The following is a 27,801-nucleotide window of genomic DNA, read 5'->3' as shown; positions in this document are numbered from 1 at the left end:
TTTTCTTAGAAACAGAAGTTGTCATACTCCTATCCTTTCCCCTAAAAGCCAAATACATTCTCATGCCACACTGTTCCATGCAAAATGGCTGAAATAGTTCATTTTTCCTTCCCAGACTTTAATGGCCAAAATATAAATATTAATTTACCAGCAATCTGGTGACTGCCATTAACTTACCTCACGGTACATAAATTTTTTCCATGGAGACATGGGGTGTCTTATTCTTGGGGGGAGCTCCAGCTTAGTAAGGTGAGTAGAATGATGTTAATTGTACAGTTTTCCTTATTTCGTTAGACTTCAACCTTTCTGAGTCATCTGTTGTTTCCTTTTTCCCTTGTGGAGTAATCAGTCTGTATTTTCCTTTGTTTTTCACTGAATTATGAAGTATTAATTGAACCTCCCCTTGGTTGCTTTTTTTTTGGTATCAATCGTTGCTTTTAAAACTCATTTTGTTTCTTAGTTTTTCTGATTCTGTTATTGTATTCTAATGCTATTTCCTCATATTCATTCTTGTGCTTTGTTTCCATATCCATCTTTTGAACTGTATCTTTCTTACATGTTTTGCATGATTTATAACCTTAAATATTAATAAATATTTAAATTAAGAAAGAGAAATTTTATTAAGATGATATTAATTTCTTCTGCACCTTTCATGACAAGTACATAAATCTGGATCTACTTCTACATTAAAAATAATCACATAAATACTTGCAGTCATTTGGATCTTTTAAATTATTGTCACACCGAGTGAAAATAAATTTCTCTTTATTTTGGGTTCATCACCTTTTGCTTTCACTGCAGCTGTGGTTTTGGGTCAGTATAATGTGTAATATGAAAACACAAAAAATTCCTATTGTTTAATAATACTTTTTTGCCAACAGGTGCATATAGATGTCTATGCCTTTAAAAATATGATTTTGCATCTAAAATCCACAATTTGGTTCCTGTGGATCTGTTCCTTATTCCTTAGATGAAAACAAAATCATCATTGCACATACTTTAATTATACCCGAAATAAATGGTGCTGATGCTACAGTTTTACCTTGGGTGCTACTGAAGGTGCATAGGTTCAAACCCTTATCCTCCAACAGCTTCAGCAGATCAGAATTTTTTAGGCATTGCATGACTTTTCTGTACTTGCAGTGTAAATGAGGAACTGAAGGATTATGCAGGAGCAATTTTTAACCTTAATTCTTCCAGGTCTGGCACAGTCAAAGTACCTTATTTTGTCCAATTATTTGTATTTCTGTAGTAGAATACAGTCAATATTTCCTCAGTGAAATGAAATTGTATACAGAAGCATTATTAGGGAACCTGTATATAGAGGACTGGTTATTTAGGGTCCATATGTCTTTGGCAGAGGACAAATTTTTATTTAGAAAATTAATTTACATTTCCAACTCTAAAGAGTTCTATGTGGGAATTTTCTAAAATGCTCTTTGTAATTGATTTCTAAAGGAATTCCATTCATCTCATAAGATTTGATAAGAAAAATACTTGCTTTGAATATTTTATTCATGACATAATAATATCACTCTTTGACTGGTGCAGTTTATCCCTATAAATGGCTTATCTGGTACAAATATATAAAACAATACACGTTTAGGAAAGTTGTATCTTCACAGGGCTGATGTCTTTATTTAAATAAGGAAAGCATTCGTCATTTCAATGAAGACAGTCACAGATTCAATAAAAGAGTGCACTCCTGGTTTATTTACCCACTCTTATTTAGGGCTTGCTTGCTGAAATGCTAAACTTGCACATTTCAAGGGTTAGCAGGTTTACAGCCTACCTGTGGGACAATTTTCAGGCATTGTGGCTGATGTGACAGGTAATAGCTAGAAGCTAATAGGCAGCAAACAACAGCTCACTAAAAGCTGATTACTGTAAGGCAGTATATGAGTCACACAAACTGTGAGTTTGGTTAAAATCAACACCTGCAAGTCCTGAAACTCAGCTGGTTTTGGTCAAGAGGAAAGGACCTAACTTCAGGTACCAGAGAGAGAGGAAGATGTTGATGTTTAGGAAGATGTTGAGGTCTGATTATTGAGTTTTCATCCTCTTGACAAGAACTAAATGTGCTCATGGGATGAAACTTTGAGGGAGTAACTTTCCCGTGTGCTCAGGTGTCTCTGTGCACTGGCTTTGTTCTGGGCTATGTTTGGAATTGGCTCATTTTCTCGGATACCAGGCACTGAGGCCAGTTACTCCAGATGCTGAAGTGGATATCTTTAGCTTAGTAGTTTTAGTAACTGGATGGTGTGAATTGTCTTGTGGGACATTCAAGTGTTTCCTCTGTCTTTTTTTGATAAGTTTTCCATAACTTAGGTGTGAGGAAAGCATTTGAACTTCGCTGAACTTTGTAAGCAGTAAAGTCTTTTACTACCTTCTTCAGAGAAGGGCAATTTGAGCAATTGGTTTTATTTGTTGCAATACGTCAACAGGTTTATACATCATGGTAGAAGGCAGAAACTTTGAATGCTTTCTGTCTTCTATTAGCTGATACAGCACAGTAAAAGCTTCTCTTGGACATTAGAGAAAATGGTTCTGGGATCAGTTCCAAGGTTGGGTGTAGGCACACAGTTTGTGCTCATTGGGAGTGGGACTGCAGCTGAACCTCTTTCCTAACGGGCTCCAACTGTGAGCAGCAGGTGAGCAGCATTGAAAGCAATGAGACCTGGAGTGCCCATGTGTGCTGACTAACCACCAAAGGCAACAGAGGGCACACAGGTGCAATGCATGAGCATGAGGGGTGTAAAAGGCTGGGCTAAACAAGGAAGAGAGTGGATGCTTACAGCCTTCTGGTGTGGTATTATTTTGTAGGTAGGTGAAAAATTTTGTAATGTAGGTGTCTGAGGTCATACATCATGTTGCAAATTGTAGGATAGCTCATAATACGAACCGTGCAATGGGGAAGAAGGTAAGGGAGTAGAACTCTATTTTTAGGCTGATAGGGATTTTGAAGTTTATAATGAGTTCTCATTCTCAGAAGGTGAGGCTTTCTGTTTCAGAGTGGATGTAGATTGCTATTGGGATTAGGCTGATTAAGAAGGAGGTTTTGCCTGTGTTTGTAATTGTGTTGGGGGTGTTCTTGAGGTTGTTGGACAGAAGTGGAATAGGACTGGGGTGGAGAGGGTTACTAGGGTTAAGACTATGAATGTGTTTAGGACTAGTGAGACGACCATTACTTTCACTTGGGCTCTATATTGGTTGATGCTTTCTGAGATTGTATGATGATGCTGCGTGTATTGCAGCTGTCTCAGCTGTGACAGTGAGGTGTATTCTGCTGCTGTGCTCCAAAGCCTAGGTTGCTGTGTGTATGCATTGTGTGTGGTTGTGGTCTACCAGTCAAAACTGTGTGTTTTCATGTGCTGGAATTCTGCCAAGAGGAACTTGGAATTCATTCATGGAGTTTTTGATGGAAAAAGAGAGACAGGTAAACTGATTTTGAGGGGTCAAGAATGTTCTTGAACTCTACTGAAATGCATAATTTGGACTGTAGGGGAAATATATTCACAGCTGCAAATTGAAATTGCCACTGGAAAAAAATATAGATAAATGGACACAATTGCAGAATAAATAAAAAAAAAGGCAAAAGTCTTTTTATAAAGCAGATAAACTTAAGGAACCAATTTTTGTGTGTTTTCTAAACCTAATTTTCTCTATCTGAGGCGAAAATCTTCTGGACCATCTAAGTGTATTCTACAGATGAGATTAAAGAGATCCTGAAAAAATGTTTTTGGTGACAGGGTTGGAGAGAAAAGAGTAGGGAAAAGAAAGGGAGGAAATAGACTGTAAGGACAAGATTGAAATTAATATAGGATATATTACTAGCTGCAATATTTTTTTCTGTTTCTAGAAAATGCAAATTACTAAAATTGAAGATCCTGAAGAGACTTGATTTCAGAGTTATGGCTACATAGTCTTAGACTATGAATGAGATTTGCAGTATTTAATCAAAGAAAAGATAATTTCATCTGCCCTAATTCTCAGTGGAAAGCCCAGCAGAGATCCCATTCCCTTAGGAATTCCAAGAAAACTCATCAATTAGTCTCTTATTCATAGAGTCTAACTCTTCTCCTACTCTAGATTTACACGTGAAGATTTTCATTAACTGTCTCATATGAAGTGAATGTAATTCATACTTTCTTAATTGTTGTCAGTCCCCAAGTGCAGGCACACATGATTTACAGGGAATTGTGGCATTTGCTCACAGAACTGAGATACACAATTTAGCAGAAATGACACCAGGCAATTTGTGTGCTTCTGTAATAACCAAATGATCAAAAACAGCTTCAGTAAAGAGAATCGATCATCTGAAAGCATTTTCATAAACCTGCAACCAGACAAATGAGTTTGCCTGTAGAAAAAAAAAAGGCCAAACAATCAAAACAGAATCAGAGCAGAAACACATGTTATTTGGAAAATCTGTGATGATCATTTATGCTTTTAGGCTTGCTTTGACCACTTTTAGTGGTTCTTGCAGTTCTAAGAATTTTGTGGTTTTTTACCCAAAATTCCTTGGGCTTGATTTTTTGTGATATTGATTTTGGTTGGTTCTTAGGTGGTAGCACATACAGGTTTATTTTCACAGAGAGACTGATGGGTGGATCAAAAGATTTGTATCACTTCAAATTAAATGGGAGCAGATGAGTATTGTCTATCAGAACAGTTGAGTTACTTACAGAGTAGATGAGATCCTCTACTATAAATGCCTAAAAGTAGCAAGTATTCTCTAATTTAAAGTTCTTACACTAGTGATTAGTAACAACATACAGATAAGTCTTGCTGCAAGGCAGATTTTCCTTGAATTTGCATGTCCATCTCCACCATAGCTGTCTGGCTCTTGGTAAGAACAAAGTTTCAAAGTCAACAAAAAATACTACTGTGTTGCTGTTTTGTTTGGTCTTTGTCAACTACAACTCATACTTCCAACTGCAAAAAAGATACAACAAAGAACAATCAAAGATGAAAAACAAAACTCTGGTGGTCTACGATGTTTGCCTGACTTCAGGGCTTTAAGCAAAATATCAGAGCTCCTAATAGGTGGAAAGTTGTAAAATTTAGGTGTGTGAAATGATTGCAGTATCTACCACAGAGACTCACACTTGGTGCTTCTCTCTATTAAGAAGTTCTATGAAAACCTTAAGGAATGACATCATATGACTGTGCATGAGCACAATGTTTTAATTCTATTGCTTGTGGTTCTGTTTCTGGAGTCTGGGTCCAGATTAGCAACCTGTGGAATTTATGAGAAAAAGTTCATTTTTCATTGAATAGGAGTGGGAATGAATTCTCTGTGATGCAGACTTCAGAAACAGGTGCTGTTGTTTTCTGATTGTATTATTTTGAGTCCATCTCTTGGCCAAAAAGACTTGGATATTAAAAAGTGGCTTGAAAATGAAGCATGCATAGTTGTTTGGCTACATTTTAGAATCCCAGAGGTCAAGCTAGACTTTCTTTTGCTGATGAAGATATTCCTTTGCTTGTGCCTGCATATATTTACAAATGGATTATATAGCATGTTTAAGAGAGAGAGCAAAGGTGATTACAGTCATTCTCTTAATCCCTTGTGACATTTTCAAGTATTTAAAATAATGTGTGAGAAGTTTAAGAATAAGGCTATATGACTGCCACATTATCATATTACTTAAAATGCTATTCTTTGTCTGCTTTGTTATGTGACTCTAGTGGCAATTATATTTTCACAAATATTGTGACTAACAGACCAGATTTTCTATGTAAGATTGCTCTGTGTTATGCTTTTCTAGAACATGGAATAATTGCAACACATTATTTTCTTTTAAGGAATTCAATGAAAATATAAGTAATATGCCTGAAATTAATGACATCTGAAATTGGCAAGTCTGTGGACAAGTGAAGGTAAGGACCTATATGAATCAGGATCCTTTTTCAAAATGTGTTTCTGACATATTTGTAATATTGCAGCACATGGGAGGGGATGGGAAAGATTGTTAGTCCCTTTTTCAAACCACTGACTCCTGTAAGTGTCCTGATCAGTAACTATTGATACTGTTGAGAAAAGATGCTTAACAGCCTATTTTGTGAATGCTCCTTAGGAAAATCATAAATAAGAAAAGGAATTGTAGCAATGCCCATCTTCCTTCAATAAACAATGAAACAAATTTTCTAGTTGGAGTCACACCTGACATCCTGGGCATCTTTACCTTTAGCAACAATTAGACTGAATGCTGCATATGTTTCATGTGAATGATGCTTAAGGAAGGAAGAATTATTGGGAATGCTAGTTTTCATTTAGTAATTTAATTAAGGTATGTTCTTTCAAACCTTCTGGAACATTTCAGGTACAATTATTCAATTGTTTGAGACCCAAGTAATTTTTGTTCAGGTCTGTAGGCATTTCCTAACATGTTGTATCAGTGACCATCTGCAAAGTACTATGATGATTTACAACCTTATATAAATGCCATGTGTCCTAATTACTAACTTACCACTTTACCTTTATTTGTACATTTACTATTTTGGACAGGAAATACAGAGAGAGGCAATAACTGTGCTTCAAAAGAGAATATGTTATGAAGAGATGACTTGTTTAGAAAACTTCTTAAACACAGCAATAAAGAAAATGCTTTATCTTAGAACAAAAGCATGGTGACTCCAGAATATTGCATCACCAAATGAGGAACCCACAAGCAAGACATAACTTTTACTGTAAGTACTGCTATAAAGACAAATACATTGTTTAGTTAAGCTTTAACAGTTCTAATCAGTCTCCATTACAGATTTTCTGGACTTCACCTTCATTTTTTAATGATCGTATATTCTTTCTGGAGTGTTTGTTCAACTCTGTCCTTGATTTCAAGATTTCATTCCCTTACCTGAAAGGAAGAATTTCCTTTCAGGAAAGGGAATGAAATCCAGCAATTTCAATGAGGAAATGAGGATCAATTGGGAAAGCTTTGGTCGATAGTCCTGCACTTCAGGTCATCCCTTTGGCTTTTCCGGTTTATCTGTCCTATTGGTTTTTTGTCTTTTTTTTTTTGAAGCCTCAGTTCTTCTGTTTAACATCTGTCTTGTTATTTCCATTCCTTCCCATATTTTAGGGATTTCAATTTGAGTGATTTTGACAAGTTTTGGTCCTTCTCACTTCACCACATTTCATCTCATTACCCTTAGTCACACCACTTCAATTTTCAGGGTGTTTCAATTTTAATTTTGAATTACCGTATCACCTTTCTGAAGTGCTTATTCAACTCTGTCTTCCCATTTCAAGATTTCATTCCCTGAAAAGGAAAGAAAATTCTTCCTTCCAGAAAAGGGAATGAAATCTTGTGATTTCGATGAGGATCAATTGGGCAAGCTTTGGTCTGTATTCCTACACTTCAGGTCTTCCTATTGGCTTTTTTGTTTATCTGTCCTATTGGTTTTTTTTTGGTTTTTTTTTATTTCTTTTTTTTTTTGTTTCTCATCTGTCTCTTTGTTTCCCTTTCTTCCCAGAGGTTAGGGATTTCAGCTGAATTAATTTTGGCAAGTTTTGGTCCTCACTTCACCACATTTCATCTCAATACCATTGGCTGTAGTCGCTTTCATGCCAAATTTTCTGGATTTTTCAATTTTATTTTTGAATGACCATATCTCTTCTCTGGAGTGTTTGTTAAACTCTGTCTTTTGATTTCAAGATTTCCTTCCCTTTCCTGGAAGGAAGGATTTCATTTCAGGGGAGGGAATGAAATCTTGAAATTTCGATGAGGCTCAATTGGGCAAGCTTTGGTCCATATTCCTGCACTTCAGGTCATCCCATTGGTTTTTACTGCTTATCTGTCCTACTGTCCTATCTTTTTTTTTTTGTTTTTTTTTTTTTTTAATTTCAATTCTTTTTGTTTCACATCTGTCTCTGTTTCCCTTTCTTTCCAGAATTTAGGGATTTCAGCTGGATTAATTTTGGCAAGTTTTGGTCCTTCTTGCTGCACCACATTTCATCCCTGAACCACTGGTTGTAGTTACTCAGTTTCAAATTTTCTGTATTTTTCAGTTTCCTTTTTGAATGACACTGTCCTTTTTGGACTGTTTGTTCAACTCTGTCCTCTGATTTCAATGTGGATGAATTGGTCAAGCTTTGGTACACATTCTTGGCCTTCAGGTCATCCCTTTGGCTTTTCTTATTTTCATGTTGTTTCTGTTTGGTTTTTAAAATATTTCAGTTTTTCTGTTTCCCTTCTGTCTATTTCTTTGCTTTTCTTCCCTGATTTTAAGGGTTTGAAATGGAAGAATTTTGGCATGTTTTTGGCTATTTCCCAATACCCAATTTCATCTCAGTAATTGTTGAGTAGATGTTGAGCTATCTTTACGTGGTGAACTAGAATGCAGAACTAGATAACTAATTAAGAATTAAATTTTAGGAAATGCTGGAATGACATACATAGCCATTTTAAATAGGTGTGTCCTATTTTTGTTGATGGGTTTCCTTTGAAATGTCAGTTTTGTGGGAAGGTCTTTTTTGTCACTACCCTTGTGTATTTATTTTATGTTTCTTATATCTGCATGGTATTCAGGAAAATTAGACCAGTTATCCAATATATTGTTCTTGAGTGCTTACTTGAGAAGCTGGAGAGATCTGTAAATTTACCCTGATCACAAATATCACTTTTATACTGTGCGTATGCTACACGTAGCAGTGTGATGATTAATTTGAGGCTTGGAAATTAGGAAACTGATAAATAGAGTGATCTTTTTCTAGAAAATGACACTTTAAACAATGCTTTCGTTTAAATGCCTTAATATTGAATAGTTACTATTGCAGGCAGATATTGGAAATCTGTGTTTTTATGTGGGAATTATCAGCAGGTATATAAGTTTGGACAGCAAAGTTTTCTCAGGCCCTGAGGAAATCTCAGTCAAAATCTGAGAAAGAATTAATGCTTCAGTGCTTAGACCACATGAAACAGGAAAATCTGTTTGCAGATTTGTCAGATAAGGGACAGTAATTTGTATTGTAGTTTCTGAATTAGAGATGAGTCTTATGAGCTACTAGAAGAAGGAGGTGGGTTCAGAATATTTCCCTTACTTTTCCAAGGATTTTTTTTTTGCCTTTTTTCCTCCCCAAAAATTTAGAAAATGTCTGCTTCTTCCAGTGTAATGTAAGTGGGGTTTTTTGTAAGCAGGAATTTTCTCCTCCTGCTTGTCTTCAGTCCTCACACAAGGGTAAACACAATCTGGAGTAACAAATAGTCTTGGATTGGGCATAAAGAGCTTAGTACCTTCACAGTGGAACCTTTAGTGCTGTGCAACAGAACTCTATTTTCTGATGCAGTTCTGATGATTGCAGAGTTTGTGTCTTCTTTTGCATCACTGTCTGCTGTTCAAAATTTTTGCAAGTGAACTAGAATTTTTCTTTCTTTTGGATGTTTAATCATGCTGAAGTGATGCCTTCCAAAATACTTAACCCTCTTAACTGAAGGGTCACTTCTCCTTGAAATAATAGAACTGTAACCTTAGACTAATTTTACTGTGTTAATGTGTGTACCACAGAGATGGATATTCAGTTTGGAGTTACTGATTAAAAGGTCCCAGCCTGCTGGTGATTTCTCCTTATTACACTTCCTTTCCTCCACTGAGTTGTCAGTGATTATGTACTTTTCTCTAGATTTAGTTTAACCCTGCTTTCTCAAGCAATGTCAGAGGCTTAAGATAATTTGTTAATCATGAACATTAAAGCTGAAGAATGAGCTGTTTTACTTCTTTAGGAAGATAATGCACTCAGTCGTTCCTTTTTAAATACTGAAAACAGTTGTTTTCTATCAGGTTTTTTCCTATGATCAGTTTTTTTCCCCATGATTCTAGAAAGCATGGAAAACAGCTGAGGTAAGTTATACTGAAGTACCAAGATTGCTGTAGTATGCAAGTATAGCTGTTCCACTGCTTGAGGCACCGCTATAAAATCATGACAAATGAAGAATACATTTGCAAAGTCTAAAGGAGACCCTCAGGCAGGTTGAATGTAATTACATAGCTAGAATTCAAGTAAGGCCCCAGGACCACCTGGGAAGGAATGTGTTGCTCACTGTTAGTAGGGTGCCAGGCAGGAATTGTGTTTATTTACTAGATAGAGTAACCTACAGTGCAGCCATAATTTAGAATGATAGAGTACTAAAGAGAAAAACATACTGTGTGAGTAATTTTCAACCTAGTAATGAAGCATAATGGAATACAGCCATCATGCTGTATTATGCAATCTGCATTTTATAGAATGTGTGAATATAAATTCGCCTATTAGGAGAAATTGCACCAGCTTAATGTTCAAAACCAAAAAGTATTTTTCAAAAGTAAAGGGAAGGAAGTAGCACATCTGTCTTCTCTGAAATGGAAGTTTCATATAGGAGCTTGGATTAGTGGAACATAAACCTTTATCTTATGTGTGGAACTAAATCTATTTGAAAATATTGGAATATATCTCAAAAGAAAGTTGCTGCACCACAGGAATGTGGGAGTAAATACCATAAAACCCTTTAAACACTAAAAAGAAAGCATAATGCAAACAAGCCAACGGGATCAGATAGGATTTGAAGGTTGTGTGTAATGAACATTTAATATGTGTATATCCTTAGGATTATTGATGATTTTTTGGTATTTTCATGATAGTTGTTTCCAGAAAAGACATATTCTAAAATGAGAAACATGAAGCAAGAATAGAAATAAGGAAAAATCATAAACAGTCTTTCTCTGAGGATGGAGAAGCTGAGGTAAAAGTCTTTTAGGAGAATGGAAGGAAAAAATATTTCTGGTACTTCTAAATGCCTTAGAAATAGGTATTATGTTGTAAAGTGGAGGAGAAAGAATAAAAGACTGCCCCAGAACGGGGGTTGTCATTTTTCACCTTGCAAATATTTTTTAGAACATTCTAGATCATGCTCCAGCCAAATGAATGATGTTTTATTCCTGTAGCTTCTGTTTCATTGGCCTTCAACCCTTCTAGTTTTCTAGATTAGTTAAGGAGCTGCATCAATACATACAGCCATGCATTTGTCAGCCCCTGCAGTTGTACTTAGTTTTCAAAGATTATTTAAATTTATGTATGCTTACTTTGTGTGTTTGATGTTTCTCCTGGACCTTGGTGAGAATTCCACTTGGTCAAGATCTTGAATTTGGAAATATACCAGGGGCAGGAACAAGGGAAAGCTGAAAAATGTCTTGAAGAAGATAATGTGTCAGGATTTGGAAAAGATTGAGCAAAAAAACCAGATGGAAATTAATTCCCAATACTTGTCAAGTATGAAGTCAAAAAGATCTGCACTACTGACAAAGCATGTTTGAGGATTTGAGAGGCATCATGTTGAGATTAACCAGACTTTTCATACTTTTAATATGATTGATTGACATAGACAAAATAGATGGTAGTTTAACTTTCTTGTTTGTATAACCATTTCCCATCTAAACTAATCTGCAATTAAAAGAGTGGATTTACTTCCTATATCCACTTTTGGAAGAGAAAGGAATCACTCTCTGCTGGCAGGCAAATTGACATAACATTCAACACAGTATAATGCTGAAGTCTTCAGTATGATGTGGTAAGCCACAAAATAACATGAAGACAAATACATTTTTGGCTTCCTTCCACTGTTTTATTTATTACATCCTTCTTTATTTTTCACTGTTGGAGAGGAAAAAGAAGTACATGATTTAAAGTAGTTATGACCACTTTTAAGCAGTTTCAAGTTTTGAGACAATACTGTCTACATGAAACATTACTGTAAATGCATAGAGTTGTCCATCTATAATTTTCTGACTTACTCAAAGAGAACTTGTCTTTCTAAAGGGAGGTCAGAGCGAGCTGGGAGAAGGATATTTTTATTGCTGCAGTATTTCCTGTAAAGATAAAATGCATGTTCAAGGTGCAAAGCAATAAACTGTAGTCCAGGTTTCCACAGCACAATTTTGCTTGGATTTTTTTTCTGCTTCCTCTTTCATAGCCCCAAGAGTTTAGGCCAGGTGCTAAGAACTCTTTTCCTAACTGTTCTGCCAGCTCATGTTGGCTAATAAAACCCAAAAAGTTTGGGAAGGATCTGTTTCCTGTTGATATAAACAATCCAAAATTTTTGGGTGAAATTGTCCAATGTGATTTTTTCAGAATAAGTACTGAGTAAAAATTGCCTGTGACTTTTGAGATTTTCCCTTCAAAATCTTTGCTGCATTAGCACTCTCCTAAACCAAAATCAGTGGTAACCAGCCTACCTTCAGTGTTCAGCTTCAGGTCCAGTGCTTTGGAAGGAGATGGAGTTTGGCTTTATTTGGCCACTGTTTGTTGTTTGAAATGGCATGAGCAGGACTGAGGGGACTGAGTGGATGCTCTGTTCTCCATAAATGACTGTAACTGAGATGGACAAAGCACTGCCCTGCAGGTGTGTGAGGATACAGTGTCAAAGCAAGGGGTTCTGGTGGTGGGAACAAGGTGTTCCAATGAACCAGCAGTGGCTGTGATGTTCCTTATAAATTCTCATCAGGCTGAACAAAGACATTGGACCACATGTCTGGGGGCTCCTGTACTTTGTTGTGCAGTCACCATAACTCCAGCACCCAGCCCATGTGTAGGCACAAAAGCTGTTGGCTCACTAGCTCTTAAATTCTACAGTAGACTTCCACAAGCCCTTGTATTTTGTACAGTACATTTCAATAATCTCTCAAGCCCCACAGCAACCTTCTCAAAGGTCCTGGCTCACAAGCCACCACATGCTGCCACAATCTCCCCACTCCCACAACAAACTTGAGTATGGAGCATGGGGTAGAACATGACAGCCGTGTGTGGCCCAGGCAAAGCAAAGGAGGAGAGAAATAAAAGAAAAGGGAGAAAGAACAAAGAATATCAGCAGTCCTTAGATCCAAAGTTGATCTTGCCGTGCGAATGGCCCAGAGCTGGGGTTGTGAGGCAGAAGTGAAAGAGAGCAAGGGGGCTCAATCTCCTTTTTTTTTTGCACAGCTCGTATGCAGGCCAGGTAATTCATGCATTTTATTCACCTGTACAAAGCCAGCCCTTAGAGCCCTCCTCTAGGAAGTGAGTTGAGGGGGGTGGACTGAGCAAGGGCCTCAAGATGAGCAGTCTCAGGGCAGGGCACACCACCTCTGTGGGACCCCGTCCTCCCATTACATCTTTCCTGGCACAACAGTCAGAAGGTTTGACCCAAAACACACTTATTTCTGGCTCTTTCCACAAGGTGGGTGGCCCAGACCAGTGGTGACAAGGCTGTGTACACCTAGTGCTCAGTCTGTATGCTCTGGAGAAAAAGAGAGAAGAATGGAGTGCTTATCTAGGCAAACTAATCTGTGCTGTCCAAAAGGGACAGAGCTTTCTGCAGGGAGCTCTTCAACTCCTGCCTCTGTCAAACCGCACCAAACTGACCTTTGTACAACTCTCTAACTTTTGACTCCTGTATACTTTCTGTGCTTAAAGTAAATCAATCCCACTTCAGTAAAATAGGAAAAAAATCTGGCAGAAAAAGTCTGGATTTTTTTACTTTAATATTTTTCTGGATCTTTACTTTCATCTTTTTTGCTGAAATGCTGATAATTTACAGAGCATCATTAACAGTAAGCCTTTTTTCTTTATTAAGGTTTAGTGAAACCATCATTCCGAAAGGAAAACTGTATTTTAATTCTTGAAATAAATCCATTGCATTGCAGGGACACTGCAATCTAAATAATCAATAGTTTTTATTTTATTTTTTTAAAAAAGACTCATGTGTTCCATGTAACACTGAAAGAGGTTTTAATAATTGCAGTCTAAAATATGCTTCAACACACATCCTGCCAGAATCTGGGCTCAGAACAATAAAGACAGGCTGTTCTTACACATAAAAGCAAAATTCCTTTGCCAGTCAATAATATTTCAAGCAGAAATCCATTTTCATGACTACATTTACTTCAGAAAAGATATGAAATTAAAAAGAGAACTCAGGATGCACGAAACAGAAAAAAACATTGAATTGCCAACTAGTGAGCTTGAAACAACAAATTTTGCAAATTTCAAGTTAAAGTAAGTTTAAAAAATCCCCAATATGTTTTTAAAAGAAAAAGAACATTGCTCCTTTACTCCACAATGTTTAAAATGCTATAACTAATGTTGAATTAAAAGGAAGATGTTTTTACCCCTACCTAGCATACATAATAAATACCAAGGTACATGGAGTACCTCTTTTTTCCTTTAATTAAAGCTAAGACTGCAGAGCTCCTTTATTTTCCTGAAAGAATAGTCCTTTTGTAGCAGACAACTTCACATTTTGTGGCCACAAAGTTGAATTTCCAGGCAGCTTTCTTGTTTTAAGTGTGGAGTCACATCTTCAATTCTGGCTTAGGAAATGGATCTACAAACAAGTGACAATGGCAAAAGTCTGCTTTGAAGTCTGCTTCCAGCAGGCAGGAAACTGTGCCCTGGAAATGTGTTCTCTGTGTAGGGCTGTGCTCTAGAAGTGTGTTGTCTATGTGTTCAAATGTGAGGCCACAGGGCTGGTAAATCTCTAGTGCCAGAAAGTGTAAACAGTAAAACTGAGTCCATGTAAAGTTGGTTCATATGCTCTGCCTGTTTTCAGTAAAAAATAGGATATTTTAAGTTTTGATTTTAAACAAATTATTTAATGCATTTATAGACCCACAAACATCACTTTCCAACTAATGGAAACTCCTTTGAAATGTGCTAAAATTTGTCACAAAGAATCAAAATTTGGTTTCATTGCTACAGGGAATTTGTGTTTTGAAACAATACCCAAAATAATTCTGATGCCTGGAAATTAGATATATGTTATAAAATGTTACCAAAACCTGGAGGTTTGGGTTTGGGGTCAAATTAAAGGCTCTTATCATCATTTGGAATGTCCTTGATAAAGGGATTTTCTGGGACATCAGTAGATCCCACACAACTTGTTTAAACATTAACCTGACTCTGTCAGATGAAGAATGCCTATGGCTGGTTACATGTAACAAAACCCCCATAATTTCCATTTAATTTTGAGCTTGGCTATGAAGCAATTTAAAAGCCCCGAATATATCCTAACATCTCTTTGCATCTTGATTAAGTTTTTGTCCTAATCTTGGACTCTTCACAAGTTAAAACAGTGACTTATTTAAAAGCTTGATGGCTAAACTAGGAAAGTATTTTATTTACTTTGGAATCAGACTTCAGATTAAAATATAATGTTTTTTACTGATGGCATGTGGTGAGAAGAGAAGCCCAGAGAAGAACAACATTTTTTCCACAAAATAAATTGGTAGTTTTAGTTGTTGTTGTTGTATTGGGACAATGTATTGGACGCAAATAGATCAGCTGCAAAACAACTTAGGGAAGCTCATATGTTAATCTTATATGTTTATACTAAAAAAAAATGGTATGTGTAGGTTATTAAAGAGAAATATTATTTTGTCTCATTCTCTCCCTCACATATTTGAAGTAATATATGCTGTATCATATTATAAACTGTCTGTTAATACCAGAAAAAAATTTTTTTCTTAACAATCATTTGAATAATGGAGTGTTGCTAGCTGAACTGATTGTTTGAAAATTCATTGAGTTGCACAGTAATCACCAAATCTCCAGTTTTATTATCCTTTATGTCACTGAAAAATGCTTGCTGTTGTGTTGCTCTCTTTTCATTTTCATGATGCTCCAAACCAGAAATGTATCACTGTCTGAAAGGTTGTTGGTAGCTAATAGAGAAAGGCAAGTGAAAGGTCAAATCTCTTGCAAACTGGTGAAATTAATAACTTAAATCTAAATATAAACCACATTGCATGATCAGAGATATAGACTATATGGGTTGTAGTATGATTTATAAAATTAAGAATGTTATCATTAAGGATGCTTGGAACTATAGCAGTCATGAATAAGGCAAAATTCCCACTGACTTGGCTTTAGATGTGTGCTGGATTCTTGGTTAGTTGAGTTTTGGATTTCATCTGCTCTAATATCTCCTTCATTTGTTCCCACTCTGAACAAAAATACATGTACAAAACAAAAACTCACAGGGACACGTGCCTACATAATGATTTTGTCTTGCTAATATTGCCATTATTCCCTCAAATAGATCTTTCAATTTTCCCATCTCCCATTTGCTTTATATTTGCTCACAAAACAAGTTATCATATTGTGAGCACTCTTGTACACAAGGGAAAGTTGGTAGAATGGTAAAACAAATGTTGGCACCACACTTGGTTTCCTCAGGCTTGTAACTCTACCTCTGAAGAACTCTCTGGAGGCTGCTGCAGGATCCCTTCAAAGTCTTGTTCTGCCCCAATTCCTTCATTGACAAGGATACATTCAGGGAAGGTAGAACCACCCCTGAAGTGGCAGGAGGGATGCAGGGCCTGTACCAGAGGTTGTGCAGGTTGATCTTTGTCACACAGAAGACAAGAGCTCAGATCATATCCCCAGCCATAAACACAAGGCCTGAGGTTGTGCAGCCTCAATAGCTCTGAGGGTTGAATCTTCACCCGCTTTGGGAGAGCTCTCATGAGTCAATGAGGCAGTGGCAACTGCTTGTACCTGTGAACCCATCCACGGGGCAGAACAGATCTGCCTTCACTCCAGTGTTCCTCTCATGTGAACAAGGCAGAGCCCTGAACTCATGGTCACATATTTGTATGAGATTATATTTGCTTATCGCAACACCACAGCTGCCCAAACTGCCTCTGGCCAGCTCTCCAGAAGAAAGGCAGGTAGATCAGCAGAGTCCATCTGAAACATGCATGTTACTGGCTGAGCCTTCTGATCTCTCCCAGAATAAGTATTTGCTTCTGAAGAAGTCTAGGCAGGCAGAAATGAAACACTGGAGCTGAACGCAATATTTTGAAAATCACTATTAACTTATATTACAAAATTTTTGTAAAGATGTACTTCCAGAGTAACTTTGGCTATTACAAAGAACAAAATAGAGTTTGCAGATTTAGGGATGTGATTCTGTCCCTCAACTACTCTCAGCTGAGACTCCACCTGGAGTGTTGCACCCAGTTCTGGGGTCCCCAGCATAGGAAGGACATGGAGCACGTCCAGAGGAGGCCACCAAGATGATAAGAGGGATGGGGCACCTGCAAGGAAAGTCTGAGAGAACTTGTTTTTTTCAGCCTGGAAAAGGCTTTGGAGTGACCTGATTACAACCTGCACCTGAAGGGCACCCACAAGAAAGATGACAGAGTCTTTTTACAGCAGTATGTAGAGACAGGAGAGGGAGGAATGGCTTCAAACTGAGAGAGAATAGGTTTAGATTACATGATAGGAAGAAATTCTTTATTATGAGGGTGGTGAGGCTCTGGCACAGGTTGCCCAGAGAAGCTGTGGATGCCCTGTCCCTAGAAGTGTTCAAGGCCAGGCTGGATGGGGCTCTGAGCAGCCTGGTCCAGTGGAAGGTGTCCTGCCCATGGCAGGGGGGTTGGAACTCTGTGGTCTTTAAGGTCCCTTCCAATGCAAACCATTCTATCATTCTATGAAGTGAATTCTACTACTACTAAACTTTTCCTGAGGCCTTTTGTAGGATGCTCTGGTGCTTCAGCTAAGACATTGACTACTTTCAATGTAGTAATTGTACTTTCAAATGTAGTAATTTTAAGGAATTTTGAAAGCTATCAGTCATGAAGAGTATATAAAAACCCCACAATTTCATACATAATCTGAAGTGGAAAGGTGTACATATAGAAATAATGTGGTGAAGAATGATGAGCATTTTCGCAGTTTTGCCGCAACTGGGTATCTTCAGACCATCAGCAAACACGGGCAGGACACTCAGGAGATATCACATGCTACTGCTTCCCTTGTTCTTTGTATGTGCTGCTTGTAGTTGAGTCCTTTTTAAGCCTGTGAAGTTGCTACCTGAAGGGACAGCTGTGTCTTTACAGTGGTTCCGTGAGTTACTGAGAAAGGGCCACTCTCAGCCTGTGAAATAAAGGCCACAAAACCAAAGGAGAAAGTGACAATATTTATCCTTTTCAAGGTGGGGCAGAATTATTGCCTTTGCCAAAGTATATGATACAATAGTAAAATTAATTGTAAAACTCAATTGAGATCAGTGCTGAAGCTCAGTGAAACCAGTATTTCACTGCAGATGCTTAACAAGACAGTTCTGGGCTCTGCACATGAGCTGTGATCCCATTTGCCTGTACAGCAAGTGTTCTGGGAATCTTGCTTACAACTGCTGCAAGAGCATTGGTCCTTTTGCTGAATGAATACAGCCTGATATTTAAAATCCAAAAGAAGGCGATATATAACCTCTGCCTTTTTGCCAAAGGTAATAAAAGATTAATTTAAGGAAAAAGGAATTTGTAGCAATCAGTACATTTCTGGTATTCATCAACAATATGTGATATATTAAAAAATGCATCTGAAAATCCTATTCTTTATATGAATAAGAAGAAAAAACTGTTTTAGCATAAGTAAAATCCTCAGTGAGAAGAAACCATATGTTATCCACTTTGCAAAATACACATCTTTGGTCTTTTATGTGCTTCATTCCATTAATCTTGCCTTTATGCAGCCTGTAAGGAGGCTGGGATACTTGTATTCAAGAATCTAATTCAGGTTTCTATTCAACTGAGATGAGTACCCAGCTGAAGGGGACAGCCCCATGAAAAGCTCACCCAGACTGCTATTGTGTGGTAAAAAGAAGGCACACAGATGAGGAATGAAGTCCTCTATAGTCTTCTATAAGTCACAGATGCTACTGCTTCCACAGAAAGCTGAACCCTTGTGCAAGGACAAGAACATCCCCTTCACAAGTATAAAGGCATGGAGTAGGATGGCTTAAAAGATTGTATTTAAAACAGGTGGTTCTAAAATGTCTCTCAATAGAGATATAGTGACAGGAAAGGAAAATGCTTCTATATCTGGGAAATATTCTCATCAACAAGCTTTGCTAACGTATTTGGGATTCCTAGAAAAAACTCTCCAGAAATTCTGGGTTGAGGTGTGGGTGGAGAACAGCTTCTGCACAAAAACTCAAGTGTATTCAAAGGTATAGGCAGACAGAACTGTGGATGCTTCCAGCTGTATGACTGGAGAGAGTTGTGAACCAGCCTCTATGACAGATCTCCAGGCAAAAAATCACCAGCTCTTCAGCAGAGAGGAACTTAACCTTCCTTGCACAGGTTATGAATGGGGGAAAAGTCTATTGTTTTATTTACTTAACTCTCAAACATTCTTTCAAAATACTACAGCTAGGTAGGCTTTTATCTGGGAACCTCTGTTTTGGTTTCTCAAAAATGTATTTACTCATCTATTGGGCATTACTCATCTATTGGGCACTGTGCGCTTTTAAGCAAACATTAAAATGGGCATCAGAAATCTGTTTCCTATAATCTGTGGGAAAAACGATGGGATGGGAACTTTGCTTTTACTGAGCATATTCAACCTTTCAGAGAGCCTTAGCCATGAACAGTTTTTCTGCATGGATGCAATTATACCCTGTACTTTAGCTATGGGTGTCTATTTGCATCTCTGCAGAGAGAGCACCTAGGGATTTACGACACTCATGAAAGATCAATGCCCTCATCCAGGTTGGTGGCAGACAGAGCAAGGCATCAGGAATGCACGTCTGGCAGAGTGGGAACAAGGCTCTGCTTCTATTCTTTGTTGCCTTGAGTTGGAGATGGTGAGAAGTTTTTTTGAGGTGTATTAAAATGTCTTTGATGACAGAAGCCAGTTCTTCAAGGAACTGACCACCTGACTACCTGTGCAGTCAGTGCACAAACTTCCTTCTTACTTTAGTGCCCGCAGTTGCCTTCCTTTTTTCCCCCTCTTCATCAGCATTGGCCTCTGATGCCCTTTGGTGAAAGAAGAAAAGGGTATTATTTATCCAAAGTGAGAAAAATAACTCTTAACAACAGAGAAAATGGAGATGAAAGAGTCCTGAAAAGAAAATATTTAGATAACCAAGCAACTTGCAGTCAGCCCATACCCACTTTCCTGATTCATTTTCCTTGCTCTATCCATAAACATCTATTTTGTTCCCTGTGGCTGCCCCAGAAAGGGTTTTCCATCTATTCCCAATGATTTTTTTTTCCATTTTCACACACAGGACAAAGTACAACCTCTTCTGTATTTTACAAGCACATACTATAAAAACAGAAATATCTTGTAGCAGAAAGTAACCTTGCTAACATATGCAAATAGCAGAGAAGAATGTGAGGATGAGATTAGAAAGGGTAAAAATGGTTTAGTAATATGAAGAAGTAGCAAAAGCAGAAAAAGGGTGTTCCCTCTGCTTTTAAAATCTGTCTTTAAATTATTTACTTGGCACTTTGACAGCTCACAATTTAAATTATTTCATTCATCTTAATATTTAAACACAGTTTTTAATTATACTAGTAACTTGAGGCTACTTTTTAATTCAGCAATAGCTTCATCTTCTATTAATAAATGGCACATACCCTTGGCCTTGACACTTACTTGCTGTGAGTATTTCAGCTTTGGTAGAACATGCAGTTCAGGACACTGTTATTGCATCCTAAAGCTCAAATCTTCTTAAATTATCAGTACAGCATTTAACCCTGATGATAATAATTTAGCATAAAAATGTTCAGTCTTCACTGTAGTTCTTAATGCTACTGTTGCTAAAATTGCAGAAGATCAGAGAACAAGTACTTATAAAAAATCTTACTCTGAAAAATATTCTTCCAGATGATTTTTCTTCTCAGTCTGGAGAAGAGACAGTCTGGTACCTGAGAGCTGTGGGCTGGAAGAATGTTACATCTCTATGTGTGGCTGGCAGGGTTTGGGATGAAGGACTTGGGGTTTTTTTTGAGCTGCATGCCAGATGAACTCCCTTGCTGGGGTTGCAGCTCTCGTGTGGCACTGGGCTGCACTGGTTTGGAGGCTGCTGGGGAACAGGGCCATCCAGCCCAAACCCACCAGGGAACACTAAAAGATCTGGGGCTTGCTGAGCTATGTCTCTCCCCACAGCTCTCTGACGTCTGTGTGGTTCTGTGATGACCAGGGAATGTGATTTATGGGTTCAAGAAAGTTGACCATCTTTCCTCTGAGCCTCTGAGACCAAACTCCTGTTTTTGCAGGCAGCACGTCAGATAAATATTTTTCCTATAAATTGGCCACCCTCTATTTTACAATGTTAAGTTTTTGTTCTAATCCTCCTTATTGAGAGCTTGCTCCAAAAGTTGGCTCTTCTCTTGCTTTTTTGTGATTCCCAGCCAAAATTTATTCACAGAATAAATTCCAGTTTTGTTGCCAACATGGTTCCTTAGCTCAAAAAAGACTCTGTGATTGATCTACGCACAGCAATCAAAGCCTTCTCAGCACTCATCTTGCCAGACTAAGAGAGCTGAGCTCTTCCAGTTTCTTCTGACATGATTCATGTAGAAACCTTTATTGTTCCTCTTTGGATTAATTTTTGTGGATCACAAATGATTAGAATTAAGTGTATTTTCCCTCTGACACTTCACCAGGGCTGGCACACAGCACTCTGAAAGCACTTGCTGGCCAAACCTCACCTCCTATGTACTGTTGATACTAACAAAAATAATCAGTATGAGCAAAAGTGTGGATTTAACAGAACCTCTAATAAAATTGGTTAAATCAGGCTACAAGGGCTGAGATTATTATGTGGCATATCTTTGTATTTATACAGTGGCAACACGAGGATCAGGAACCAGGACACAGTGGCCCACATGGGCAGTGTTATTTGTAGGTCATCTGAAAGGATCAGTACCAAAAATGTGTGATGTCTGGTGGCTTTTTGCTCAGGGAGTTGGCCACTTTGGGTTCTATTCACAATGTACTGAGTCTCCCCATCCACTTATTGGAGACTTACTGCCTCTGTAAAAATTTCTTTCCTGCCACCTGTAGCCACAAAGATTATCTTAGACTCAGGCTGAAGCAAGGATTTAAGCTCAGCTACACCCTGAATAGCCTAAGTCAGAAGTGTAACATTCCTTGTGCAATGTGTTGCTTTGAACCAGAACAGATCAACACCAAGAGGAAAAAGAGAAGCAGCAGCTTCCATTTCTTCCAAGCTCCAGTGTTAAATATTCTGCTAAATATTTGTTAGTTTACCTGTTAACCACTAGAAAGGTTCATCAGGGTTATAAAATCCAACCCAGGCACTTGCAGTGATTACCACTAAGAGCATGCTATGGTATCTGAAGAAGAAGCAGGAAAAATAACATACATTTGGTGTCAGAACAGCAAAAGAAAATGTGAGGGATGAAGGAGTTGGAATAGCAGGTAATGACTACAGCTATTGCCTCTGGATTTTTTATGAAGTTGATCAGACAGGGATTAAAGAAGTGGTTTTTGCCCTTCAAAAAGAAAAGTTTCTAAAGAGTGAGGTGGGAAAAAGCTAGCTACTCTTCTTTTTCCATTAACCTCAGGCCAGAGGCAGCAGATCTAATTTAATAACCTACAATTAAAGAAGAGCAGTCTAATTACCAGTTTGTGATAAAAAAACATGTCAGGAGAATCACACTCTTTGAAAGAATGAAACTCTGAGAGGATTAATTGCAAGTGAAATACCCCAAAGAGAAATTTATTTAATATTGTAAAAAAACCCCTGAATTTTGCTGTTTATGGGATCCTAATTTTGAGATCAGATTGCAGTAGGGAGATCAAAATTGAGAGAGAAATATGGAATGAAATTCTGACTCACATTTAGAAGCAGCTGTGTTAGTATGCCAGTCTGGAGAACACTTTTGCATGAGAATGCAAGTTTTCGAAAGAAAACAGGTGATGCTACAGATTAGGCTGACAAATCTTAGTTTAAAAAAAGGGTTGACAAAATAATTAAAAACCTCTTCAACGATTAACTTCTCATATGGAGCAAATTTCTAAGAAGTAATGTGAAAGTTTCAACTTGTCAGAACAAATGGGAACAAAGCAATGCCCAGCCTTTGATTGAGCTACTATTTTGCAAGAAACAAAGCTATCTATGGGAAGCTGTACCTAAAAGGAAAATAAGTAAAAGTATTCTGCACAGCAAAGAAGCTTTTCCCACGGAGATTGCTTAGACTGAGCTCTATATGAGATGACTGAAATATGCCCTTGAACATGAGTGGTATTGTTGCTTACAAACTGGATATTGATACTCAGATCAATATGAAACTTTAAATCAATTTAGATACAGAGAAAAAAGCCCAGGTTGTACAGTGACAAAGTCAGTTCAATAACAGCTGTATACAAACTAAATGTAATTTCAAGGCCATGAAAACAGAATTTTACTTATTAAGAAAGATAGAAGCTGAAATATGTGTGGTGCTTCTTCTCCTAGGGAGAATGTATAAGCTAGAAAGCCAGAGGAATCTGGAGATAGAAAGAAAAACATATTTGAAAACTCTAAAATAAATTGCGATATAGGCAGCAAAGGAAAAATTAGGAGGGAAATTTCACATACACACACACAAAAAAGAAAATGAAAATTGTCATTATGGTTGCAAAAGAACACTGAGAAAAATGTAGAATGGAAATTGTAAATATTTAAAGATGTGCATGATGAAAGAAATTTTCTATCCATGATGATGATATCCTTTATATGTTTTGGAGATATTAGAAACAAATGTCTGTTGCAAAGGAAAAAATGGCTCAGTTCTCTCAGAGAACTGAAATGAGGGAACATTTACACACAAAGAGATAAACCCCAAGCTGTCAAAGGAAATTCCTTATATAGTGCTCTCAAGTCACTGTTTTCTAGATCCCCGTGATAAAAATGGACATAACAGTAATTTTTCACCTCAAAGAATTAGTGAAACAGAGAGCACTTCACAATGTTTAGCATATATATGCTATTGTAATGAGGCCAGTGCACACATCTTAATACCTAAACTTGGTAGTCTGTACTAGGGAGAAAACTTATATTAAGGAATAAATTAATAACTCACTTTGAATACTTGGCATTCTAATTTAATATGTGACTGTGTTTTGGCTTGATTCATACACTGATTTTAAAAATGAAGGGTAAATGGTTTCTGTCCTAGTTCTGTTTTATCCAAACCCAAGATGCATACACTTTTTTCAGGCACAGTTTATATTAGTGTTTGCTTTTTGTACTTTCCTGCAGTGAGTATTTTCTAAGACCTGTGCTCTGCTGAACACCCATGGAAACTTCTTCAGTGGGCAGGTTTCTCCAGTGCCATGGTGTGTGTGAGTGCTTCCCGTTTCCTGGTGCTCAGAAGCAGGTGCAGGCTGACTGGCACTGCTGTACTGGGGCAAGACCCAGGGGTGCACCCATGCTTTGTCCCTGAATCCTGCAGACCCAGCTCCCATGGCAAGGGAAGCCCAGGCCCAGCTGGAGAATGAGCCGCAGCACGCTGCAGCTGGGCGCTGGTCTGCAGGATCTGTGCAGCAGGACCCTGGGGCGTGCCACGGCATGCAGGGCAGCCTCAGCACAGGCTCTGACACTCAGAATGTGAGAAACGACTGCTCCAACTTTCCAGGCTTCCTTTGAAGTCGATGGGAACTCGCCTGAGTAAGGTACACATGAAAATGGAATAGAAGCGTACGGTTTTGGCCTGTTAGGACATGGGTGTCAATAGAAAATACTTCATTGCTGAAATCATAAACAGCTTGCTAAATATTTGGGGCTTAAGAATACTCCACCCAACGGCTGGCTGATTAGAATGTTCACAGGGAGGTGAGCGTAGATCTCCTCTCCTGTCTCCTGAGTGGATATTTCAGCCACTGACTTGCACTAAGTGGTGATTTTGTTCTCTTCCTTTTTCCTCCATTTCTTTCCAGTTTTTACTCTGTCCTTGTTAAGCACTTAAAAAAAGCCCACCAAAACAACACCTGGAATTTGAAGTGTGGACACTTCCTCCCTTAAATCCCAAAGCCTGACAGGGTTTAGCGCCTTCCTTTCCTTGGTGTTGCTCAGTGCCTAGCTGCTAGCAGCTCCTGGAAGACCACTGTGAGTTCCTCTCGTGGGTGACTGACTTTCCCCACACAGGGGACACAGGAGCTCAGGAACTTTGGTCTGCATCTGCTGCGTTTAACTAAAACTAAATGCATCAGTGCAGAGCATGGTGACTCTTAAATTACTGTGTTGACTAAGCCTGAAGCCCAAAAGAGCTGAAGTGAAATCACAAGAGAAAATGACCATAAGAGAGAGATAATGACGGCTGATCTTATTTTAGTGATGTAAATAAAATGTGCTGCATCAATACACAGTAACTGATGAGATGTGAGTCTGGACTGGAAGAAAGACAGGGTCAGTTACCCCTGTCCTCCCTTATTGAAGACAACTAGACCATGTAATTCCTTTCACAAGCTGGTGATCCTCCAGCCTGACATTATAAATTCTGTATAAGTAATAACTAGAGCTTATAGCTCGGGTGCAAGCGCAGTTACATGTAGATAAATATCTAGGTAAAACAGATGTCTTGTATGTGTAGTGGTATATTGAGCATGCATTGCAGTTAAGACATCAGTAATTGTTACATGCAGATTCAGTGTTACTTACTTTGAGAGAAACATGGCTGGCTTGGACTCTTGAAGTCTAAGTTGTGTTTTTCCATATATAGCTTCCTGTTAAATATTCTACACAGCAGCCACTATGCTTAGGTTCTTCCCTAAGTGGTCATTTTGAATGGCAAGTGGCTCAGCACTTATTGACAGGTTGCTTTCTTGTTTAAAAATAGAAGAATATGTGGATCCTTGTACACAGCAGGTAGCCAAGCAATAACGAAAGTGATTGATGATAAAAAGCTTGCTTTCTACTCTCCTGTCATCAACAACCTATTGGGATCAAGAGAACACTAGGATAGAAATTAATCTTCCTTGAGTTATTCTAAACAGTCAACTGATAGGAGAGTTCTTTGATCTCATTCAATTGAAATTGATTAATTCTGTTAATTACTCTGTTTGAACTGAGTTAGCAGGAATTTTCTGCGTTGCAGCATCCTTGATGGTTTGCCTTCTTGCATGCCAAACAAGAAAACTTGGTAAAGAATGTGAAAGCAGATGATGGCAACCTAGTGTTTGCTGACCTAGACTGATAATGACTAGCAGTGTTAATATCTGTAGAAATGATCAGATGTTATTTGTTCCTGTACTTTGATTTTTACTAAAACTGTCATTGTTTAAAATACATAAACAGTCCTTGGGGCAGGAACTCATGAATTCTTCTGCCAAGGAAATGCATAATCACTAAGGTAGGAATATTTTCTCTCTTTCTCCCTCTGTCCATTTCATACCTCATGAATCTTTAATCCCATAGGAAGAACTGGGATTACATTAGAGTTCTTTAATTCCTGCTGGACTATGGGATTGTTGTAAATCTAGGGTGTTCCCCCAAGTTTTATGCCATCTCCTTATTCCTGATGCCTGCTGGGAAGGTTCAGATTAACATTAATAGTGCAGGACTAACCTCTTACCTGGAATCTTTTTTTTTCTGGTTAGCAAACTGAATCTTATGAGCTAGAGGAGATATTTGGAGTGCTTGGAAATGTACAAATAGACTGATATACACTGAAGGATTTGGCACATACCGAGGACACGGCTGCTTCAGGTTTGTCAGCCATCCTGAAATCTGTTTTTGCTCTATCTAGCCTTCAGTCAAAAAGACAACGAATTCATTGTGCTAAAATGTTATTATTAAAAAAATTATCAGTGAGTATTTCTGGAGAGAGGTATGAGAAATGAAACAATAAAACATGTTGTAGGTACATCTTATTCTAGCTAAGCTTCAATGTGGTTTGTCTTTCCCATGTAGCTAGAAGGGACTTGAGCCAAAATAATTTCCAAAATACTTGCCACAGTTCTCTGGTGCTGGGATCCAGTTCTCTTGCATCCTGCCTGATACAGGTTAGTCTCTGCTCTGTAAAGATGCCTTTGGAGTGCCTTTCTGTGACACTGTAGCTCAGCTGGAAGTCAGCAGCTAATTGACTCTGAAGAAACCCTTTATGCAACAGGAAGGCAAAACATCCTGACAAGCTCAGTACTTGCTGTTGTAAGTAAGCAAACAGGTAAACAGGTCATTTACCTGTTTTCAGTAAAATTCTTTCTGCTGATGGCAAGGGAGGTGAAACTTGCTAAGCGCCCACGTGAGTGTATTGCTATTTATAAAACTCAAGTGTAAAACCTCTTGTGCACAAACATGTAAGTGAGAACAACAAATATAGCTCAGTAATATTTCCTAGAGATCAGATAAAATCACAGGGCAGTGCTCTGGAGTCCAGTAAAGAATTGGATCAGTGATCTCTGAGTGTAACTTGCTTGAACTGGGCTTACTTGAACACTGGAATGATAGGCTCTGTACAGGGAGGTTAAAGATGTGGATTTAAATGCCTTCATGCAGAAGAAATGCCTTTATGCAGAATAAATAATTAGAGTTCTTTTTGCTTATCCTGAGAAAGCCTTGCAATCACTGCACTATTATGTAAAATCTGGAGACTTCTCTTCTGTTTATGTTTTCAAAGAAAGCAGTAACCATATCTACTGTTTGCATAAAGTTTGTTCTGCTTGCCTTCCAAACAAGCCAAGTGAAGAGCTATTTTCTGGACCAATTGGGCATAAGAATTGGGCATAATGCTGAGCAGCATGGTGGGAAGTGTGTTTGTGTCCAGAAGCAGAAAGCTTGTTCAAGAACACCAGTGGTGAAAACTGAGCCACACAGAAATGAAAATAAATTGCTTTCCTCGGGGATCACTATTTTGCTTCTAGACACCTCTGTCCACGTCAGATGTTACATCTTTCACCTGCAAAATGACATAAAACCTCCCAAAGTAGCTGACAAAAAGCTAACTCCAGAGCTGGAGGCAACACTTACATGCAATGAAGTACCATAATTAAGGGAGTTTGCCATGTTGAGGAGTCAGGGCTCCCAGTTTGAGTGTGCTGCTGGGAAGATCATT

At 38.1% G+C, this 27,801-nt stretch overlaps 1 protein-coding gene across 1 annotated transcript in view; it reads left to right on the top strand.

Moving 5' to 3' along the window:
* Nucleotides 1-4,639: 4,639 nt before the first annotated feature.
* Nucleotides 4,640-27,801, top strand: part of KCNK2 (potassium two pore domain channel subfamily K member 2) — a 108,283-nt gene continuing 85,121 nt past the window's right edge. The window contains exons 1-3 of the mRNA XM_058802032.1: nt 4,640-4,849; nt 5,809-5,883; nt 6,512-6,693. Coding sequence (XP_058658015.1) covers nt 6,660-6,693 — 34 coding nt within the window. The 5' untranslated portion in view covers nt 4,640-4,849; nt 5,809-5,883; nt 6,512-6,659. The remainder of the gene's footprint in view (nt 4,850-5,808; nt 5,884-6,511; nt 6,694-27,801) is intronic.

This window comes from Ammospiza caudacuta, chromosome 3 (genome assembly GCF_027887145.1).
Source record: "Ammospiza caudacuta isolate bAmmCau1 chromosome 3, bAmmCau1.pri, whole genome shotgun sequence".
In the NCBI taxonomy this organism is placed as follows: Eukaryota; Metazoa; Chordata; class Aves; order Passeriformes; family Passerellidae; genus Ammospiza; species Ammospiza caudacuta.
The sequence above is the reverse complement of the archived record's forward strand: the minus strand, read 5'-3'. Positions and strand labels throughout refer to the sequence as shown.